Raw genomic sequence first — 18176 nt, 5'->3', positions numbered from 1 at the left:
AGCCAGCAGGTGGTGCCCCCAGGCAGCATCCTCTGCTCTGGTCTCTCTCCCTCGTCGCTTTCATGCTGTCCTGGGTAAGCGATGCTGACGTTGGCACTTCATCATCATTAAAGAGTCGTTGCTGCTACGAGCCCTTGATTTCTCATCTGTCCACACCGAGAGCATCTCCATCACCAGAATAAATTACTCCTAAAAGCGGAGGCGATAGGCTCAATGATGATGACCCGGGTCCCAGAGAGAGGTAGGTTGAACGTGGGGTTGCCGCTTGCTTGCCCTGGGCAGCACCATCCCAAGGTAGCAGTGAGCAGCAAGCTTCCCCTCTGCACCAACATTTCCCTCCATCCTTGATTTTAATGAGCCCAGCCGAGTGGGACTATTCTCAGTGCCCAGGTAAACCTGTGATGATGTAAAACAAGGGCAGGCAAGTTTTCTTTCCCCACGATGGCCACACAGCTGTCTTTTTGGGTAATTTTCTCTTGCCAATCTTTTGCTTCGTGAGCTTTTCGAAAGCTCCTTCCTAGGAAACCTCCTTTCCCCCAGTCTGAGCCCACACCCCAGCCCAGCACGGCTGACTCTGACAGCTTTGCATCAGCGCAACGAGCGGCTTCGCAGGCTCGCAGACAGACAAATAGCTCTGTAAACAGCTACAGGAAAAATTGGCACCCGGGGGACGTTGTTCCAAGGACCGCGCTAAATGCAGGGATTTTAAACCATGATTTTTATGGCAAACAAGCCCGACACGCTTGCAGTGGGAGCGCTCACACGCTGCCTTCTGCATCTGCATCCCCTCCTCGCCCTCAGGCAGAGGGATGTGCAGGTGGGGTTGCAGCATCCCTGGGATGCAGCAGCGTGCAACAGGTTCCCGGGGTTGTTAAAAATGCAAAATGCCCTTCAGTGCTGCTATTACTGAGACAATTCATTCCGATGTTACAGCGTGTTAAGGAGTATATTAAAGCAATTAAGCTCTGCATTCAGGTTTAATATCTGGAATTAGATGAGGCTCTGGTAGCTCTGGGAGGGGTCCAGGAGTAGCTGGCAGCTCTGGGGACAGAGGTGGCCGCAATGGGTCTCACATATTGGCCCCATCATGCCCCTACAGCAGCACCCTGCCCACCTCTGCCTGATGGACAAGAGAGAAGCTGGAGCCTTCTTTGCAGTAAGCACAATGCATCACTTCTTGGGAGGGGGATGAATTTGTGCTCATTTCACAGATGGGTAAAACCGAGTCCTGGAAGGGCCATGGGCTGGGATCACCAACCCCAGGTCCTGCAGACTCAACTTTCTGTTCATCATTGTGCAGCCCTGTTTCTGTTCAAGCAGGCAACACACAGTACTGGTGTTTCCATCCCTGGGCTGCACATGGGTTATTAGGGAAAAAAAGATGATAAATAAAGATAAATGGTGGAAAGGGGAGCGTGCTGGCAGTCCTTCTCCATCATTCCTTACCTTCCTTAAGCAGATCAAATTATGACCTGAAATCACTGAATACATATTTTATTATGTGGATAATTTAAAGGATGAGGGTGTGAGAGAGAATTCGTAAGGCACAGTGGTGTTAGAAGACAAAGAGTTACCATTAATCTCCTAGGGCGGGGGGGGGGGGGGGGAAGAAGAACAGGAGAAAATGAATTGGAGGAGGGAAGAGAGGTGAGAAACGTCCATAGCTCACAAGCATTGTGTTGGTGCATGTGTCGCTCCTGAGCAACTTCTGAGCCCTGTGGCCCCTGCTTGCCCTTGCCAGGGCTGTGCCCAGGGCTACCCCCTTGCGGTCTGCTGGGCTTTGGCTCAACTTAGGCGGCAGCTGGAGCGTGATGCTGCCATGACTTTGAGGGGTTGCCCCTCCTCGTCACCCCTCTGCCCCTGCGGATCGATAGTGGCTTCGGGATGTTTGTCGGTCGGCACGGGATCAGGAGGAGATGCTGAGTTTGTGATTTAAGAGAAATAAGCCACGGGATAGTCGTGTATAGGGTGTGAGAGGCAAGGGTTGGAAAAGAGGGGGCCATGAAGACCTGATTAAAGAGGGTACATCCACCCCCGGGACCCAGGGAAGGCTGCGTGGCTCAGGGAAGGGCTGAGAGATGCTGAGATGGTGGGGGCCTGAGCACAAGACAAAGGGGCTGAATTCTAGCTTCCGTGGGATGTTATTTGCAGACACTCACATTTTCAAGTTGTCTTGGATGAGATTTGGTCTTCACTGCCAGCAAAGACAGATACAAGGTTGAAGGGAACTTTCGGGATTAAAAACATACATACAACATCTATATGTTTTTAGGGGTATCTGGAATTCAGAGTGCCGTTTGTTTCAGTGAGGGCAAATGAATTTCTCCCTACCCAATGTGCACACTTCCTGGGTGGAAGGACATTGGGATGGGTTCACACCTACAGCCTTCGCTCCCCTCCTTGCCGCTCAAGTGCACAAATGCAATCCCTTAGGGGAAGAGTGGTCCCTGTAAGAAATAAAGGAGGGGCAATTCTGTAGAAAAATAACCCCCAAAGCTTGTTTACCCACAGTGAGGCTCCTGCTGGAGGAACAGGAGCATCCTCAGGTCCAGGCCTGCTGTAACACTTGGCTGAAGTGAGCCCAGTGGTGTCCTTTGGCCCAGGGGAACACTGAATTTGCTCTTTCCCTGAACACCTGGATCCTGCATGCTGTCCCTTGGAGGGTCTGTGAGCAAAGCACAGGGTCAGAGGGATGCATGAGCAGGCAGAGCTGTGTGCAAGCTGCTACCTCACATTTTGCAAACCGCATTACCACTGCAGCAATCCCCACAAAAATCATCCCAGGTGCAGCAAACAGGAATGAAACTCTACCCAAGGCCCCCAGGCTGCATGAGCAGTTTGGGATTCGTGTTCGGCTTGCACCACTGACTTGATTTCAGCTGTCACATGCTATTACTCACGCCTCCTAAGGATGGCCTGTATGCTCTTTTAATTTCAACGTCTCCAAATTATGTTCCTTGGCTGCCTGAGAGGATTTTAGAGATGAGGTGGCAGCGCTGTCCAGCTGCAGCTGCCAGCGGCCCCCAGCCCCATGGTGCCAGCCCCACAGTGGGAGCACCAAGGGATTACAGGGAGAACACTGGGGCTGGAGGTGCTCACACCCCACAGCTACTTGTGCAAGTCCTCAAGAAGTCACTGCACGCCCTGCCCCAAAGGCTTTTTCGTGCTGCTCAATTTTATAGGACGAGTTCTCATTCTGCCTCTGCTGAGTAGCAATGGTGAATCATCATCCAGACCCAGATTTAAGGGGGTGAAAGTTAAAGTAGGAAGGTATAAAATTCCTGTTCTTGGAGCTAAGCTAAGAAAGATTTAAAACTACTGTTTTTGGTTTGAAGCTGACTCAACTCAAGTGGCTTGTCAGTGGGGAGAAGGGAAGGCAGACCTGCTTTAACCCAACGCAATTTCATTTCATTAACAAAGAGTGAAGACACAGAACAAATACCCCAGCATCGCCTTGTTGAGCTGAGAGCAGCTTGGGAAGAGACTCAACACCAGAACCCACTCTCAAAGCAAAACTAAAGCAAAGTGATGGTCACCAGGAGGCTGTGGGGATGGGCTCTGGTCTATGTCACAAATCCTGCCACACCATGGCTCCCCGGGGGCTTCAGCTCCTTGCCTCCCCTTGTCATGGCAGGGAATGGGCTAACAGGGTGCTTTCCTCCAGCCACACGTCAGGGTTTGGCTGCCCTCTGGCCTCCTCCAACAAGGAGAAAGGAAAGACGACCTGTGAGCAAGGAAGGATTGGCTTTGCCTTTCCAATTATCTGCTGGTGTCTTTGCAACCCTCTGCAGTTAGACCAAATTAAACAAACAAGGATCCAGCATGCGAGTTGAACGCTGGCATTAGCAGCCTGCCTGCACTTGCCGCTGAAGAGCCCTGACATATTGATATTAATTTAAATTTCCCCTTGACCATCACTTTCGATTCCCTCCAGCAATGAACTTCTTTTCAGCACTGAAGCGCGTTCCTCCCACTCTTCTATTAAATGCTTTAGGATTAATTAAAGAGGCTGGCTTGCTGTGTGGGATTTCAAATTCCCTTTCTCGCAGAAAAACCCTTCCCCACCCAACACCTCTGCCAGGGACACAAGCACTGGAGGCAAAAGCTGCTGAGGGGCAGCTACCAGCCACAGGCTTTGTCACTTTGGTCTTCCAAAGCAAGAAATTGCGAGTAAGGACTGCACGCGCCTACCAACTGCAATTAATTTCCACAATGAGAGTTAAGCACTGGAACAAGTTTCCCAGAGAGGCTTAAGAATCTCTGTCCTTGCTCGGTTGAGCTTTTGAGCATCTCCAAGCCCTGGAGCAGCCCTACCCAGCTTTGAAGCTCTGAGCAGGGGGTGGAGCAGAGACTTCCAAAAGTGTCTCCTGAATTTGATTACTCCCCGGCACTAAAAAAGGCTGAAAACCTCACTGGGGCCATGGGTTGAGGATGGAAAGGAGGCTGTTGAAGGCTAGCAGGTTGGTGAAGGAACATAGCGTGGCATCAGTACACCAAGTGTGTGAATTGGGAACTCACCAGCCATTAACCAGCCTGCCTTGGGATGGCTTCTTCTCTAAACAGTAGATGAGAGCTTCCGCAGGTCTGTGCAAGAGTTGTTTGGAAAGGGAAAACCACTGTCTCTTCCACAGCCTCTGTCAATTGGACCTGCTCCTTCCACGTGGATCATCTGCAAGATCCTCACTTCTCCTGGCAAACACAGCAAACCAATGGCTTTTGGATAGCGAGCTGCTCATACAGAGGACACGGGAAGACAACTAATTCAAAAGAAACTCAACCAAACGCCGTTAAAAGATTATAGTAATTATATGCAACTTAATACACGTCAACAGCAGAGAGTTACCTGAAGGAAAGAAAATTAAGGGGATTAAAATAAGGAGCATATCACTTGTGACAAAAAGACAAAGACAAAAAATGCCATCAACCCGTGTTTATGAGCTGCTGTGTTTCTAATTAGGGCCAGACTCTGAATTTGCATTTTATCTTGATTGAAGCGGAATGAAAACCTAGAAAATAAAGGAGGCTAATGTTAAACTGTTTTCACTGCTTAATTCAAGGAGTAACCTTACAGCATTCAAAATAGCTGTTTTTTTTTTTCCCTTCTGTTTTCAACGTCTCATCTTCATCAGAGCCATTTCAATTTAAAGTGCAGAGGACATTCAAGTAGGGAGCAGAGGAGGAACGAAGGTGGATGCCAAGTGGCTGCTTGTGGCACAGAGCAGGGGGACAAGAGATGTGCCCGAGGGCCCCTGTCACAACACCAGACACAACAGCAGCAGCTTGCAAAACAAATCAGTAGGCACCGATAAACGAGACAGGCTGAGGGAAAGCCAGCATCCAAGGCAGGGAGGGTGGCAGATCTCAGGCACAGGCACCCACCAGCCTCCCCTGAAAACAGAGTGAAAATGGAGATGGACTGCTCGGCAGGAGGCCGAAGGAACCCATCTCGATTCCTTCTGTCACAGCGACCCTGGTGACTCACATGGCTGAGACCCGCAGCCCTGCAGCAAGCCAATATGATCTCATGCTCTGTTCTTCTCTCTCCCTGCTCTCCTTGCTCTCACTATCCTGGCACGTCAGCAGTCGCAAAGAAACCCAGTGCACATTGGGTGCTGCCTGTATAGCTCTTGGAGCTGAGCACCCACAGCTTCCTCCTAACTGGACGCAGCTCTCCAGAAGCCAGCAAGGATTTGCATCCTACTCCCTCCTAGCTGAGAGCTACAGCACACCTGCCTGCTGCAGCCCAGCTGGAAACAACAAGCATTGGGTCAGAACAGGATCCGTCCTCAGCTCTGATGTAAAACTATGTAAAACATCAGTTGCAGGCATTTACCACCTTTCACACACAGCAGGCACAGCTGCATGACTGGCGGCCCAGGCCTGCAGCAAGACCTTGCTGTGCTCATGCACAGCGCAATAAACCCCGCGCAGCAACCCCAAGCCTTGGAGACACAAGGGAGAATGAATGAACTCCAAGGAGCTCTGCTTGTGAATTGAAATGCTGCCTACAGGTATCGCTGTGTGCATTGCACCTTCACTACGTGCAATGAGAAAAAGCTGCTACACCCACCCATTCCACTTCCAGGCTTAACAAGTGCTGGCAGCTCCGTGTGACTACTGCTCCTGGGGACCATCTGCACCTCCTTCCTCCCCCTGCTCTTCTGACAACAAAGCAACAACAGCTCTTAGCATCATGGTTTATTCCCCCTCCATATGTACAATTAAGTGTATGTATGACCATTAAAAATAAGGCTACTTATATCATGGCTCTGAAACACATTACAAACCAACTCCATCCCCTCTCTTATTACAGCATTCACAACGCTCAGCTTCCATTGGTGGTTTGCAGAGGGGCAAACGTCAGCGGACCACACGGGAGACGAGTGGTGCAGGGCTTTGGTAACTGGATCAAGATACTTTCTCCTCTAGCTGATATAGTCAAAGGCAGTCAGCTCAGTGTCAATGAGGTCACCTCTCCACGACGTTTCAGTGAGGACAGTCCAGGTCCCAGGCAGCTGCAGCTCACGTCACTTCTGCACAGTTGGTGGCAGGCAGCAGAGGACCGGGTTCACGTGGGTGAAAGGCTGACTTACTCCTCTCCTTTGGAGCAGCCCCTTAGGGCCAGAGCAGGGGCATAAAGGGAAGAAGAAGGGGAAGCTGCCCTTCTCTTCTGGGTAACCAACGGACTTTAGTCTCCAGCGGTGTCAACCTGGGTGACATTTCTCAACATTTAATGCATCTAAAAAATAAAATCAAAGGAACAACTCAACCATATCTGAAAGCGAATTGCTTGCACGTCCAGGTAAGGCTTAGAGACTTTATGCCAACAGGGATGAAGGAACGGTCCAGATAAAGATGAGTGGAGATGTGCAACTGAGGATAGCCCTGTGTGGTCCGGTAAGCTCCCTTCCCCAGTAAATCTGTTCCCATATGCAACAAGAGAGAATCTTCCCGCTTCAGCTTGTGGCTCAATAAATTTTATTATTCCTTTTTGTTTTTATTTAAAAGAATTTGTTTTCCTATCATAAAAATTAGACAACCATACCACCACCAGCAGCAGCAAAGTCTGTGGAGTTAATGTTGATGGCAGACAGTTCACCGGTGTTCCCAGCGTCTCAAAAATGTCCTTGGAAGTCCATACATGGGAAAACAAACAAACAAACATGGTGGTTTTGGGGAGGAACATCAAGGTGGTTTCGGTTTCTTGTCCCACTGAAGATCCCAGATGAACACTGCAGCGTATCAGCAGGACCAAGTACCTCAAGCCTTGAGAAAAGCCTTCATACCAGCTCCAGTACCTGATTAATAGGGAAGACAAGAAGTACAGAATAGGAATTTATGACACTCATTATCTCCTACATCAGCATATAGATCACTAGGACAGGTCTGACCCTTCTTGTCTCCACCTCTTACCCTTTATTCACCAGCATGCAATAATATCAAACAAATGAGATGAGCGCTATGAGGGCTGTCACCTGCTGACTGATTTGTACAGCGTGTAACAACCCATGGTGGTTTTACTGAGGACAGCTGAGGGCTGTAAGCCCATGGGCACGGACTGGCATGGTGGAGAGGGATGGGTTCACAGCATAACTGCAAATCCTGCCCTTTCCTGGGCACTGCCAGACTGTCGCACCTTCCCCACTGTCTGCTAACAAGCTCAAATAGAAATATCAGAATCCAAATAACCTTGGCTGTTTACACATTTCTCCCTCCACCTTCTCTCATTAACAAGCAAAGTGCATGAGCAAAACCACTCCTGTTGTTGCTGCTGGATTCACTTAAAGGTATCAGAAGCATCTGTATGCTCTGCCCATTTAACTAGGAAGGAAGTGACCAAAGTAGCGAGCAACCAATTCCAAAGTCTGCCAAATAAATCACCTACAAATGAAAGGCCACAGCATCACACACTGCAGTAACAGTGAGTTTTAGGCCAATAGTGGCCTAAAAAGGTGGAAAAATATAAACCTAGTCACACAAACACAGATGACTCGGGACTTATTTCTGCTTTTTCAGTGATTTTTCCAGGTTCGTTCAGACCATCGGATCTGGTCTGGCTCCAGAAATCTGCTGTCACATGATGGCACAAGGGAGAACCGGGAGGAGGAAGCTCAGATTCACAAGGGTGACAACACAGCATGGAACTCTGCAGACAGCAAGTAAATTCCTTTATCAGCAGCCACGGAAAGCGTCAGAGCTCTGGGCTACGAGCCTGCAGCATGAACACCAAGCCTCAAAAGCACGGTGGAGGTGAACGCTGCTGGGTTCAATCCAGGACAATGCCGGTCCTGAGGCTCTCCAGAGTAGCAGCACCTGGGTTTGGGCAATACTTCTGCTTGGCTATGCGCTTGATAGAGACACAAAGTGGGACAAAGTCTTCCGCACGTCATTTGACATCGTGTGGACAGAAATATATTGAACAGATATTCTGGAAAGACTTTTATTCAAGCACTGAAAGCCTGGCAAAACATTAGCCTCTCTGTGCACGGGGAAGGCTGTTGCTTTCGTAAAACTCTATATTGGCAGCTGCTGTCTGTTAAAGTCAGTCCACATGCTCGGAGTAAGCAATGCGAGGGAGCAGCCCTGCTCATTTCAAGCACTGCTCTAGCTGGCTGCACATCAGGAGCTCAGCTTTCAGCTCTGCTGCACCAGCCAGAAGATGGGGTCTGGCTAATGCCAGCGAGCAAATGCAGAGCCTCCTCTGCTGTCACAAAAATCAACACGAGCGCGTGGAGATGTTTGTGCCAGACAGCACTAATTTAAAACCTCTCCATTCAAAGCAATGCCACGCAGCTGCTTTCGAACCAATGTGGAAACGCAGCGGCTGCTGTGGCAACTGAGACGTGGCACCTATTATCAGTCAGGAAAAATATTGCATACATAACACCCAGTGCCAGGCCTGTGTTTAATTTAAGCAGCACATCACTGCAGAGCATCAAGCTCTCCTGATGCAGGCTGGTTTCCCTTCTGCACTGTCGAGAGCCAAGGAGCAGTGGGTGCAGGGCAGCACCAGCAGCTTTCTGCACCCTGCTCCTGCCTTTGCTGTGTGCTTACTCCTCCATGTGCCAGAGGCAAATGCATCATTTAAACTGCCTACTTCCATGGCTGGGATGACCTCCTCTGATGGCTTCTCCTGGCTGTACCATGTTTGCGGCCTCGCTCTTTACTAACAACAGATTTGAGAGCTTAAAGAGAAGATGCCCAGAATAACTTACCTTAATTGTACCCTGACTGTTAGCAGCAATTAGCACGTTGGACTCCTGGAAAAAAGAAGAGGCACTGTCACCATTTGCCATTGCTTTTCCATTTTTTCCTTTTCTTTTTTTCTTTTTTTGAAGAAACAGCTGTGAAGTAGTTGCTTTTTACCTTAAACACTGTAAGGATATCTAAGTGCAAAAGGAACTTAACCCTTCCCACTTCCAGGATGCTTTCGAGGCTGAAAGTCTTCATAAAAGTTACATTACCTTAAAGAGTTAGAAAGCAATAATCCCTAGTGCTCGTACGCAGCTTTAAATCTCAAAAGCAATTTACAAACATGAATTAATCCTCACAGCCCCCGTGTGAAGTGGGCAAATAATAACAATCATTTCATCTTTTGGCAGCATATGGACAAAGGTCTCTGGTGCCTTACCTAACTAAACCAACTCATCAATGTGACAAAAGCTCTCCAGCTCAGCCAAGGGGTTTCCAACCAAGAAAACAAAGAGGGAAAAGAGTAGCTTTGTCTTACCCTGCTGGCAGAAAGCAAGAGTAAACACACCACATTTGGAAGGGAAGGAAAAAAGGGCTTCGGTTTTGTCATGACTCAGAAAGACAGCACCTGCTTCCCTCCTGTGAACCAGTGGAATTTTCTTAGGAGATATGCTGGTTGTCTGCAAATTAACACCTGCCACAGCACCAGGCAACCTCAGGCAGACACTGTGTGCCAGCCACAGACAGGAGGACCTCTGCTCTGCTGCCTGAATGCCTGATGCTACCAGTGGTGCAAACACACCCTCCCAGCCAGAATCAGGGAGGGCAGGGAAATCCCAAATGAACGACACAGCACCAAGAAACATGAAAAAAACTGAGCACCACAGCGATGGCAGCAGCACTGGAAGTAACCTCTCCCCTACCTGGTGTCCTGCATGTCCTTTTCCAGCCATGCAGCAGCACTATATGCTGCCAAACCACCTGCCACAAACTGTTTTGTCTAACAATAGCTGATCTCTTTCCTCCAGCATCTTTCAATTTCTCTTGCTGCTGCTATCCATTCTCAGGCAAAGTTGCATGCGTTAAGTGATGGGATAATTACAGCATGTTTAATGAAGCCGGTGACTGGAACAGACCTGCTGGCATTCAGTGGGCTGGAGGTGTCCATGCAGCAGGCACATCACTGCCTGGAGCACAGGGCGATGAGTGGGGCTGCATGCTGGATGGATGGAGCTCTGGGAGCCCGCACAGCCAGCAGCTCCGAAGCAAAGGAAGAGAAATTCCATTTGATGTGTAAGCCCACTGATCAGGCAAGAGCAGCCTTCCGGTGGCCCACTGGGCTAATTGTTAGAAATAGAATTGTTCACCCCCAGTTCTATCCATTAGGGGATTAGTTACTACTCCTGGTATTATCTCAGCAATGATCCTCCAATGTCAAAGCTCCCGAGAAGAAAATACACCCTCAAAGGAAACATATACTCCAATTTCCATTAATTTGGAGGCTAGCAGAGTCTAATCCTGTGAGCTCCCCAGCTTCTGGTTAACAACTACAATCCAAAAACACCAGGAAGGATGCAGATCTAAGTGTGATTTGGTGACCAGAACAGGGAGTGGATCGCTCTGGGATGCCTGATAGGATTTTGGGGGAGAGGCACGGGTACCAATCCACTCAACAGTGCCAAAGAGTGAACTCCTGGGTACAGATGGTCTGGGGCCTGAATGATTCCTGTTTGCACTGCGAGTGATTGGTAATTCATCCCGTGGCTGCAGTCTGCTGGGGTACCACTGTAAATGAACTCTGGTTCAATGAACAGTTTTACCTTGCTAAATAAAATAAAAACGCCAGAGGGTAATATACTCTCACTCTCTAGTTCTTCAGAAGCCACCGTTTCTTCAGCAGGGCTTGAGCTAATCGCTGCTCCGCCGCTTTCATCCGCAACCACAACACACAAATGAGAGCAGACAGCGGCAAAATTAGCACCAAATCTGTCATTGAGCAAACAGGGACTCGTGTGTTAGGCACTCCAACATTGCCTCTCTGGGAACACAGCAAGGGAACTCTTTAATCCTCTGGAGGAACAACGCTCTTCCTTCTGTGCTGCCCGCGAAACAAGCAATACATGCAAGGCATCAAAAACCTAAGCAAGTCGTGCAGCTGCTTAGGTAGCAGCACGAGCCCTGTCAGTTTATACCTCCCAGCAGCTACACACACATACAGCCAATCTGTTTGCTCGGGTGGGTAGAACAGAGTTACCTCAAAGGACAACTACCACGACCACCTAAGCTGTGAGACCTATGGCACCACTGTGAGCATTCAGGCATGAACAAACAGGCTCCCACTGCTGGCTTTGCACATTCTACTCGATCACTCTGTAACCATACATGGCAGGATGGTTGGAAGGCTGGCCCATGATCCCTCTCTAATTTATTGTCTGCGTGAGCCCAAAGATCCCAAAGGAGGGGGAAGTGGAAGACCCACCATGACTGAATGCTTATGGCCCGGAGTAACCAAGTTTTGAAATGACTCTGCTACACACATGCACCCCACTGGGTCCTGCTGTGGGTGGTGAGCAGCTGCAGTCTTTCTTGCAGCGGGAGCTGTAGGTGCCAGCTGCCTTTGCTAAAAGAAGATTGAAGGGGAAAACAACAACAAAAAAAGAGAACAAACATGATAAAAATCAAGCAAAGGTTTTACTGCCTGGCAAACAACAGCATTTTTCCATCCGGCAAGCATTGCTGCACCCTGATGAAACGTGGCAACCTCTCCCATGCACATCAGGGCAGATAAGGGGTGATGGGCGGAGATGTGATGCAGCGTGCATCGGTCCCCTGCCATGAGATAACACAGCATTTCAACAAGCCAGGGACAGCCAAAGAACTGACAAGAGATTGTTGAGGATTTTTGGTCCTGTTAAATCAATAGGAAAGAGCACGGCTCTGGGGATCGTCAGAACTGTGCACTTGGAGTTATGCACAGATTTAAAGAAGATTAATTGGCAAATGTAGGTGCACCTCAAGATTTGCATCAAGATGAACACAGGGTGCAGGTCCACAGATGCTCCAGGGCTGAAGTCTTGTTCTGTGCTGAAACTACTCAAGAACAGCCTTTCTTTCATGCTGTCTTTTCCCTCAGGTGCCCTGACATTACTGTGGGAAGTCTGAAAGACAGTTGCTTGATGTTGTGGGAAGGGCTCAAGTCCACCAATCCCTTCCTTCCTAAAGACTGGATGTGCATCTACACAGGGATAGGCACTGTGCAAAATGAATTTGTAATGAGAGCAAAGGTGGCCCAGACAGAAGCACCTCTGACCTGAACCTGGCATCCCCATCACCTGGAGCTGGCACTGGAAGAACGTGACTCACTCACCCCCAGCAACTTCAAAGCACTCACCCTTGGGGTTTGACGGGACTTTCACTGATTGCACCAAAAGAAGAAATTGCTACAGCACATTCTTGACGGGAAAGAAAAACAAAATCAAATCTGGGACCTTCCTGAGTAGATGAGATACCTGCTACATTCATCATTCAAAGGAGTTATTCACCTGGTGACAGCTGGGTTTTGAAGCACTGATTTCCTTCCCTCCTAGATGAGCCCTGTGTTAGGATGGCCCTGGGGAGGCAATTTGTACAGGGGAGGGAGGGGAAGGCAAGCCTGGCTGGCTGCTGGTATTCATGCAAGAGCAGTCAGAGAATCAAAATTGCTCTGGAAGTTTCCTGAAGCTTGAGGTAACTCAGCTGAACAACTGAAGCCCTGAAAATTGTCAGAGCTGCTCCAGTGTGATAGGAAGTAAGGGCTGCAGCTCTGTGCAAGAAAACATCAGTGGGGGTAATTGGATGAAAGTCACCCCAGATGGATAGTTGTTAGAACCACAATGCGGGCACAGCTTCTTGGATGGGCACACATTGGTACTCAAGCATACAGCTCAACGGTACAATTGCACAACCCATCTCTGCCTGCCCCCCTTGTTAACCAAGAGGTGAGCAGGAAGACCCCGCTGCACCCTCTCCTGCAGCCTCAGCCTCAAGATGTAGTGCATTCCTCATCAGTGGGCTCCTGTGAAATCACAGGCAAGTGGCTTACGGTCCTCCCCTCCTAATACAAAATAGAGGGCCTGTCTCAAAAGACTTTGGTACAGGCAAGATGAACTCAAATCACTTATCTTTTTTTCCTTTATCTTCTTTGCGAGACCACTCACCCACTGCTAACCCACATGCACCAATCCTTCAATTCAGATGTTCCCACTCTCTGAGGCAACCTTCCCTGAAGGAAAAGCTGAAGCATCATCTACAGGAGCAGAAGAGCACAGATGCACACTTGAAACATCTCTGTCCCTCCAGTATGAATCGGAGCACTTGTGTATGCACATAACCTACACTTCTACAGTTTGCAAATGAAATAGTTTTGTGATTGCTGGTCCAGCCAGACCAGAGTCAGAGTGCTTGAACGGCTGCTAAATGCACTGGGTAGCTAACAGGCATTGCTTTAACTGTGTATGCAAACACATAAAAGATGCAGAAGCACTCCTCAGTGCCATTAACCAGACACAACCAAGCTTCAAACCAACTTGGCCAAGTGCCTCCCACAAGGACTGCGCTGAGGAAGAAGTCTGCTTAATGGAGAAATGAGACAACGTGGACTTGCTTCCTACTTTTGCACTCTCCCCTGCCTTCTACAAATAGCAGCAAGAATGCAACGGGCTGAAGAAATTGCTTGTTAGGAAGATTAATGTACTGATGGTGGAGCAAGATGTTTCTCCAAATTATACGTGCACGTGTTCACACAACAGACTCAAAACCTTATTTGGGACTTTCACTGTCTTATAAATAATTACAGAAGATGAACTCATACCTCTCCTATCCCTACCCTTCTGCATAAATAAACCACACTCCCTTCAAAACTTCCAGCCCCACAGTCATTGAGGTAAGTGTGAGTTTTCTGCATTTTCAGCTAGATTTCTTCTATAGATTCACAGTTAGGATTCTTAAAGAACTTATTTTAAATTAACAACTTCTCACCTTCCCGCCCCAGCAGACGTTTTTGCTAACAAAAGCCTGGTTTGTCAGCAATTCTCTTTCAAGCAGCTCAACCCCAAACACGTATTCAAAGGAGCTAGAGCCCTAATTAAGAAAAGCTGTTGATACAATAGCAAGATATACTGGCTGAGAAAGCTTGTGCTCAAATGGCCATTGTTTTATGTTATTTATAGGCAGAATTAAAGTGCACAGTTGGACTAAATCTAGCGCAGCTTGCACAGAAAGCCATTTTTTAACAGCAAAGCCACTTGGTCCTTACAGGAGATGGCTATTACTCAAGACATATTCCATGGAAAGCTCTCACACTGACACCATGCATGAAGCTTTTTCATGTATCAAGATGCGTGAAAGTGGTTCCCCAACAAAACACCAATGCTTGACTGCTCTTCACCTTGTAATTAGCAGATTATAATGGCTTTTCACTCTAAATCCCCTGAGATCCAGCTATTTTCTTGTTGCATGACTCAAGTCTGCTTTTGTTTTTGAAAGAAAATTACAAATTCTAACCCGCAGAACAAGATGAACCTCCAGCGTACAAAATCAAATGCTAAGAAGTCCAAGCAATAAATTACATCTCTCCCCAGCAGGGCAGTACTTTGCATGTGGAATTCTCTGTTCTCCATTGTTGCACTACAATCGTTATCGATGAACAGCTGCACGGTGCAGTGGTTAGCAGCACTGTCCAACCTGTTATCTCTCCATGTTCCAGAGCCCACTTCACGTGCCATTGTGCTTGCCTACCACTAATCCCTTCGGAACAAATTTAACTGAATGCTATCTACTCTGGGAACGCTAGGCCTGAGCAGAAATTAATTCATTCTTTAAACTGAGCAGCTTTTTAAAGAAAGAGGTCTTCCATACAAATGATGTCACACCATCGCATTTCAGCAGCAGCACCGTCTGACTCTCCAGCTTTTAAACCTGGAACAGAACACGTGCCTAAACAGAGGTTTTAATCCTTAGAAACTGTATTTTTATCTCGTTCTGAAGGTAATTCCTTTGTACACGGAGATAAAGCCTCCTTAGGCTTATCTGGGGGGGGAAAAAAATGCAACAACTCAATCTAAAAAGGTCTCATCTGTGCCTCTTTCTAGCTCCAGCTGCAGACACAATTTTTCTCCCCTCTAGGTTTATAAATGCTACACAACCACATCTGCACAGCATCATAAAGGTATTTTCTTAATGCATTAACCTAGAGATTTACAGATGACAACACTCCTTCAGCTGCTTTCTTTAGAAAGGGTTGCCCACAATCACGTATGCGCTTTCCTCTCACGTAGGAATTTGCAGGTACTCTATAAAGGAGAAAAAGCTTTCAAACAAATTAGTTTTCATCCTTCTGCCTCATGCAGAGCTTGCAGCTTCTGCACAAGATGAATCTAGCCTCACTGGGAAATGTGCACAGGTAGAAAGTCAGCATCTTGTTGAATCCCTGCTCTCATTTTTCTGCCATCCCATCCTTTAACCTCTTTACCATGGACACTTTTATTAAAAGTTTCCTGACACATCCACAACGGGCATCTTCCAACCACAACTCCCAGTACATGAATACATCCCTCTTCCCAGCCCTACAAAAGCCTCCCTGAAGAAGCGGTCTTCTGATTTGTGGATTTTACACTTAATGTATTTTTCTACTTTTATTCAGACAGAACTCAGCACAAGAAGAAACTGTGTAACTGGAGGCTCATTCGCTATCATATACACAGGTCTCTGCATTCACAGCCCACGGGTGCTCAGAGGCAAGCAGTCCAAGACTTGCTCCAATGACATACTCAAATAAATAGTAAGCCATCTCTCAGCCAAGTGAGAAATCACTTTTTCATAGAGTGACCTTTCTTTTCAGCATGTAGCTCACAAGAAAACAAGATCAACACAGCAACCAAAGACTAGGCTCAAAGAAAACAGGCACACGTGTATGGAGCAGAATGCAGACAGGCACCAATCTGCTCCTTCCTACACCATCTTCTGAATTCAAGATGGAAAAGGAGGCCAATGAGGATGATTGAAGAGGGCAAAGCAAGCTGTGCAAGGGCAAGAGCCAGCCAGCAAAGCCCACCCCAGGAGCAGCTGATTCTGGTTATGGGTAACCGCCTCTATCACTTAGGTGCTTTGGAACAAAACCATTTTTGATGAGCACCCAATTTATTTAGAATTCAACACGAGAATAACTTGTCAGAACCTTATTACTTTGCATCTAATGCAGACTGAACAACACGGCTCTAACAGCTGTTGCACATTCTCCAACAGGCAAGGTAGACAGACATACGTTAAAAGCAAATTATGTTGGTATTAACAAACACACCCAGACAGCCCTCATTCTTCCCAAAGGGCAACTCTTTTCATCCTGTGTGTGGGACTGCTGAGCGCTGGTGCCCGTTATGTGTGGCAGTCTCTAAAGCTGCTTGTTTCTATCATCCTATATCCTGGGATTTCAGACACTTGCCATAAACAAACAGCTCAAGGCCTTGAACAAAGCATCAGCAGTACATAAATACAGCTTGCAATAAGCCTACAAAAAATATATACATAAACATGCAACACATTAGCATCAATATTGTAAAACTACAGGAAGTGGTTAGGCATTAGTTTAGTGAAAACAGCTTTTAGCATCAATTCTGTTAGTTCTAAAGCTCCCAAACATTCATTTGGCAATTCTGCATATTGCAACGCAGCATCGCTTCACAACTGCATTGTCCAAGAACTGCATTCTTGCTGCCCATACATTTTCTTCCTTCCCTCCCTCCTCCTGTTTGTTGTGCTCAGTCATTACCTCATGCTGGAGGTGATGAATTTAATCTCTTCCCAACCAAGGTCATGCTGCCCTGCCCATCAGAGCTGTGTGTGGCAAAAGGAAGCCCCAGGGTGCTAGCACTTACTATTGCTGTCGCTGTTATGTTTCTCTCCCAAATGCTCATTTAATCAGAAACAAAATGTGTGATCCCAGAAATTGCCACAAAGTCTGTGTAAGAGTACTCAGAAATGTAATCTAAATCCGGTAGTTTAGATTTTCATCTTATGCAGACCAACAGCAAGCCATCGGGGATCAAAGGCTGTAAATAGAAGTCAGTAGAACGTGAAAAGCCTTTTCAGACCAAGCTATCCTGAAATTGCACAAGCAGCTCACCCCATAAATGCAGCCTACCGTGGGTGCTGAAGGGTTCTGGTGCATAGCAAAGAGCCCTGCTTCCAACTGCTGCTCTGGGCCAGAGAGTGGGGGGAACAGGTGCTGATGGGAACCTCTGGGAGATGCTAAAGCCATCTCTTGTTTCCCAGCTTCTTGGTCCTCCACCATTTACAACACACTCCTTGACCTTCTGTTAAGGACGACCTCCAATTTGTTTAATCATTTCTTTGCGTTCAGTTAGCTCTTGTATGCCTCTTTCTTTCACACTCCCATGCTCTCCCATCTCTCTTACGTTCTCTTCTCATTTTCACCAAACCAAGGCTTTCTCTTCCAGCAGCACTAAATCCAGCACTCCTCGGCTGCTCAGTTTCCTCTTTCAAATCTTCACACACCTGTCTGTGCAAGAGCACTTTGATCTCTCCCAGACCATCTGTCCATAGCCTCAGGAAGCTTTGTATCTGAGACCATTCTCCCTAGCATGGGATCTCTCACCACACCCCTCCATTCCGTGCTCTTTTTTTTAAAGCTTCAGGTGACTGTTTGACACCAGCTTTGTAAATCCTGCCTCCCTTCCTTTCCAACCTTTTTGCCTCCAACGTGCTATCTTACCTCCCACACCAGCACTAACATCTTGCTTGGGTTCCGAAAGGGAATGGATGCCAGCTAACCCTCCCCTCCAGTCCCCGTAACCCATTCTTTGACCAACTGTATCTACTCCCATGCATCTTCTCAGTTCTCCACCTTTTTAGGTCCCTGAACTCATTAGTGCACTCTGACAACATATCTGTTCCTCTGGTCCCTGCTTTGGCTTGCAGCTGCAGCTCGT

General features: G+C 47.7%; 1 protein-coding gene across 8 annotated transcripts in view; it reads right to left on the bottom strand.

Annotated features, from left to right (window-relative positions):
- Positions 1–6183: 6183 nt before the first annotated feature.
- The window catches only part of RFWD2 (ring finger and WD repeat domain 2), a 128177-nt gene continuing 116184 nt past the window's right edge, over positions 6184–18176 (bottom strand). For 6 of the 8 annotated variants that reach the window (XR_005861883.2, XR_003076415.3, XR_005861885.2 and 3 more), the window contains 2 exons: positions 9216–9260; positions 6184–7298 (listed from right to left, as the gene is read on the bottom strand). Coding sequence is in view for 2 of the 8 variants with exons in the window: in XM_015290523.4 (XP_015146009.1) it covers positions 7281–7298; positions 9216–9260 (63 nt within the window). In the remaining 6 variants the exon portion in view is untranslated. The remainder of the gene's footprint in view (positions 7299–9215; positions 9261–18176) is intronic. The other 2 variants (XR_003076417.3, XR_005861884.2) reach the window with 1 other exon arrangement.

Source organism: Gallus gallus, chromosome 8 (genome assembly GCF_016699485.2).
Source record: "Gallus gallus isolate bGalGal1 chromosome 8, bGalGal1.mat.broiler.GRCg7b, whole genome shotgun sequence".
In the NCBI taxonomy this organism is placed as follows: Eukaryota; Metazoa; Chordata; class Aves; order Galliformes; family Phasianidae; genus Gallus; species Gallus gallus.
This window is presented reverse-complemented; position numbering and strand designations above follow the sequence as displayed.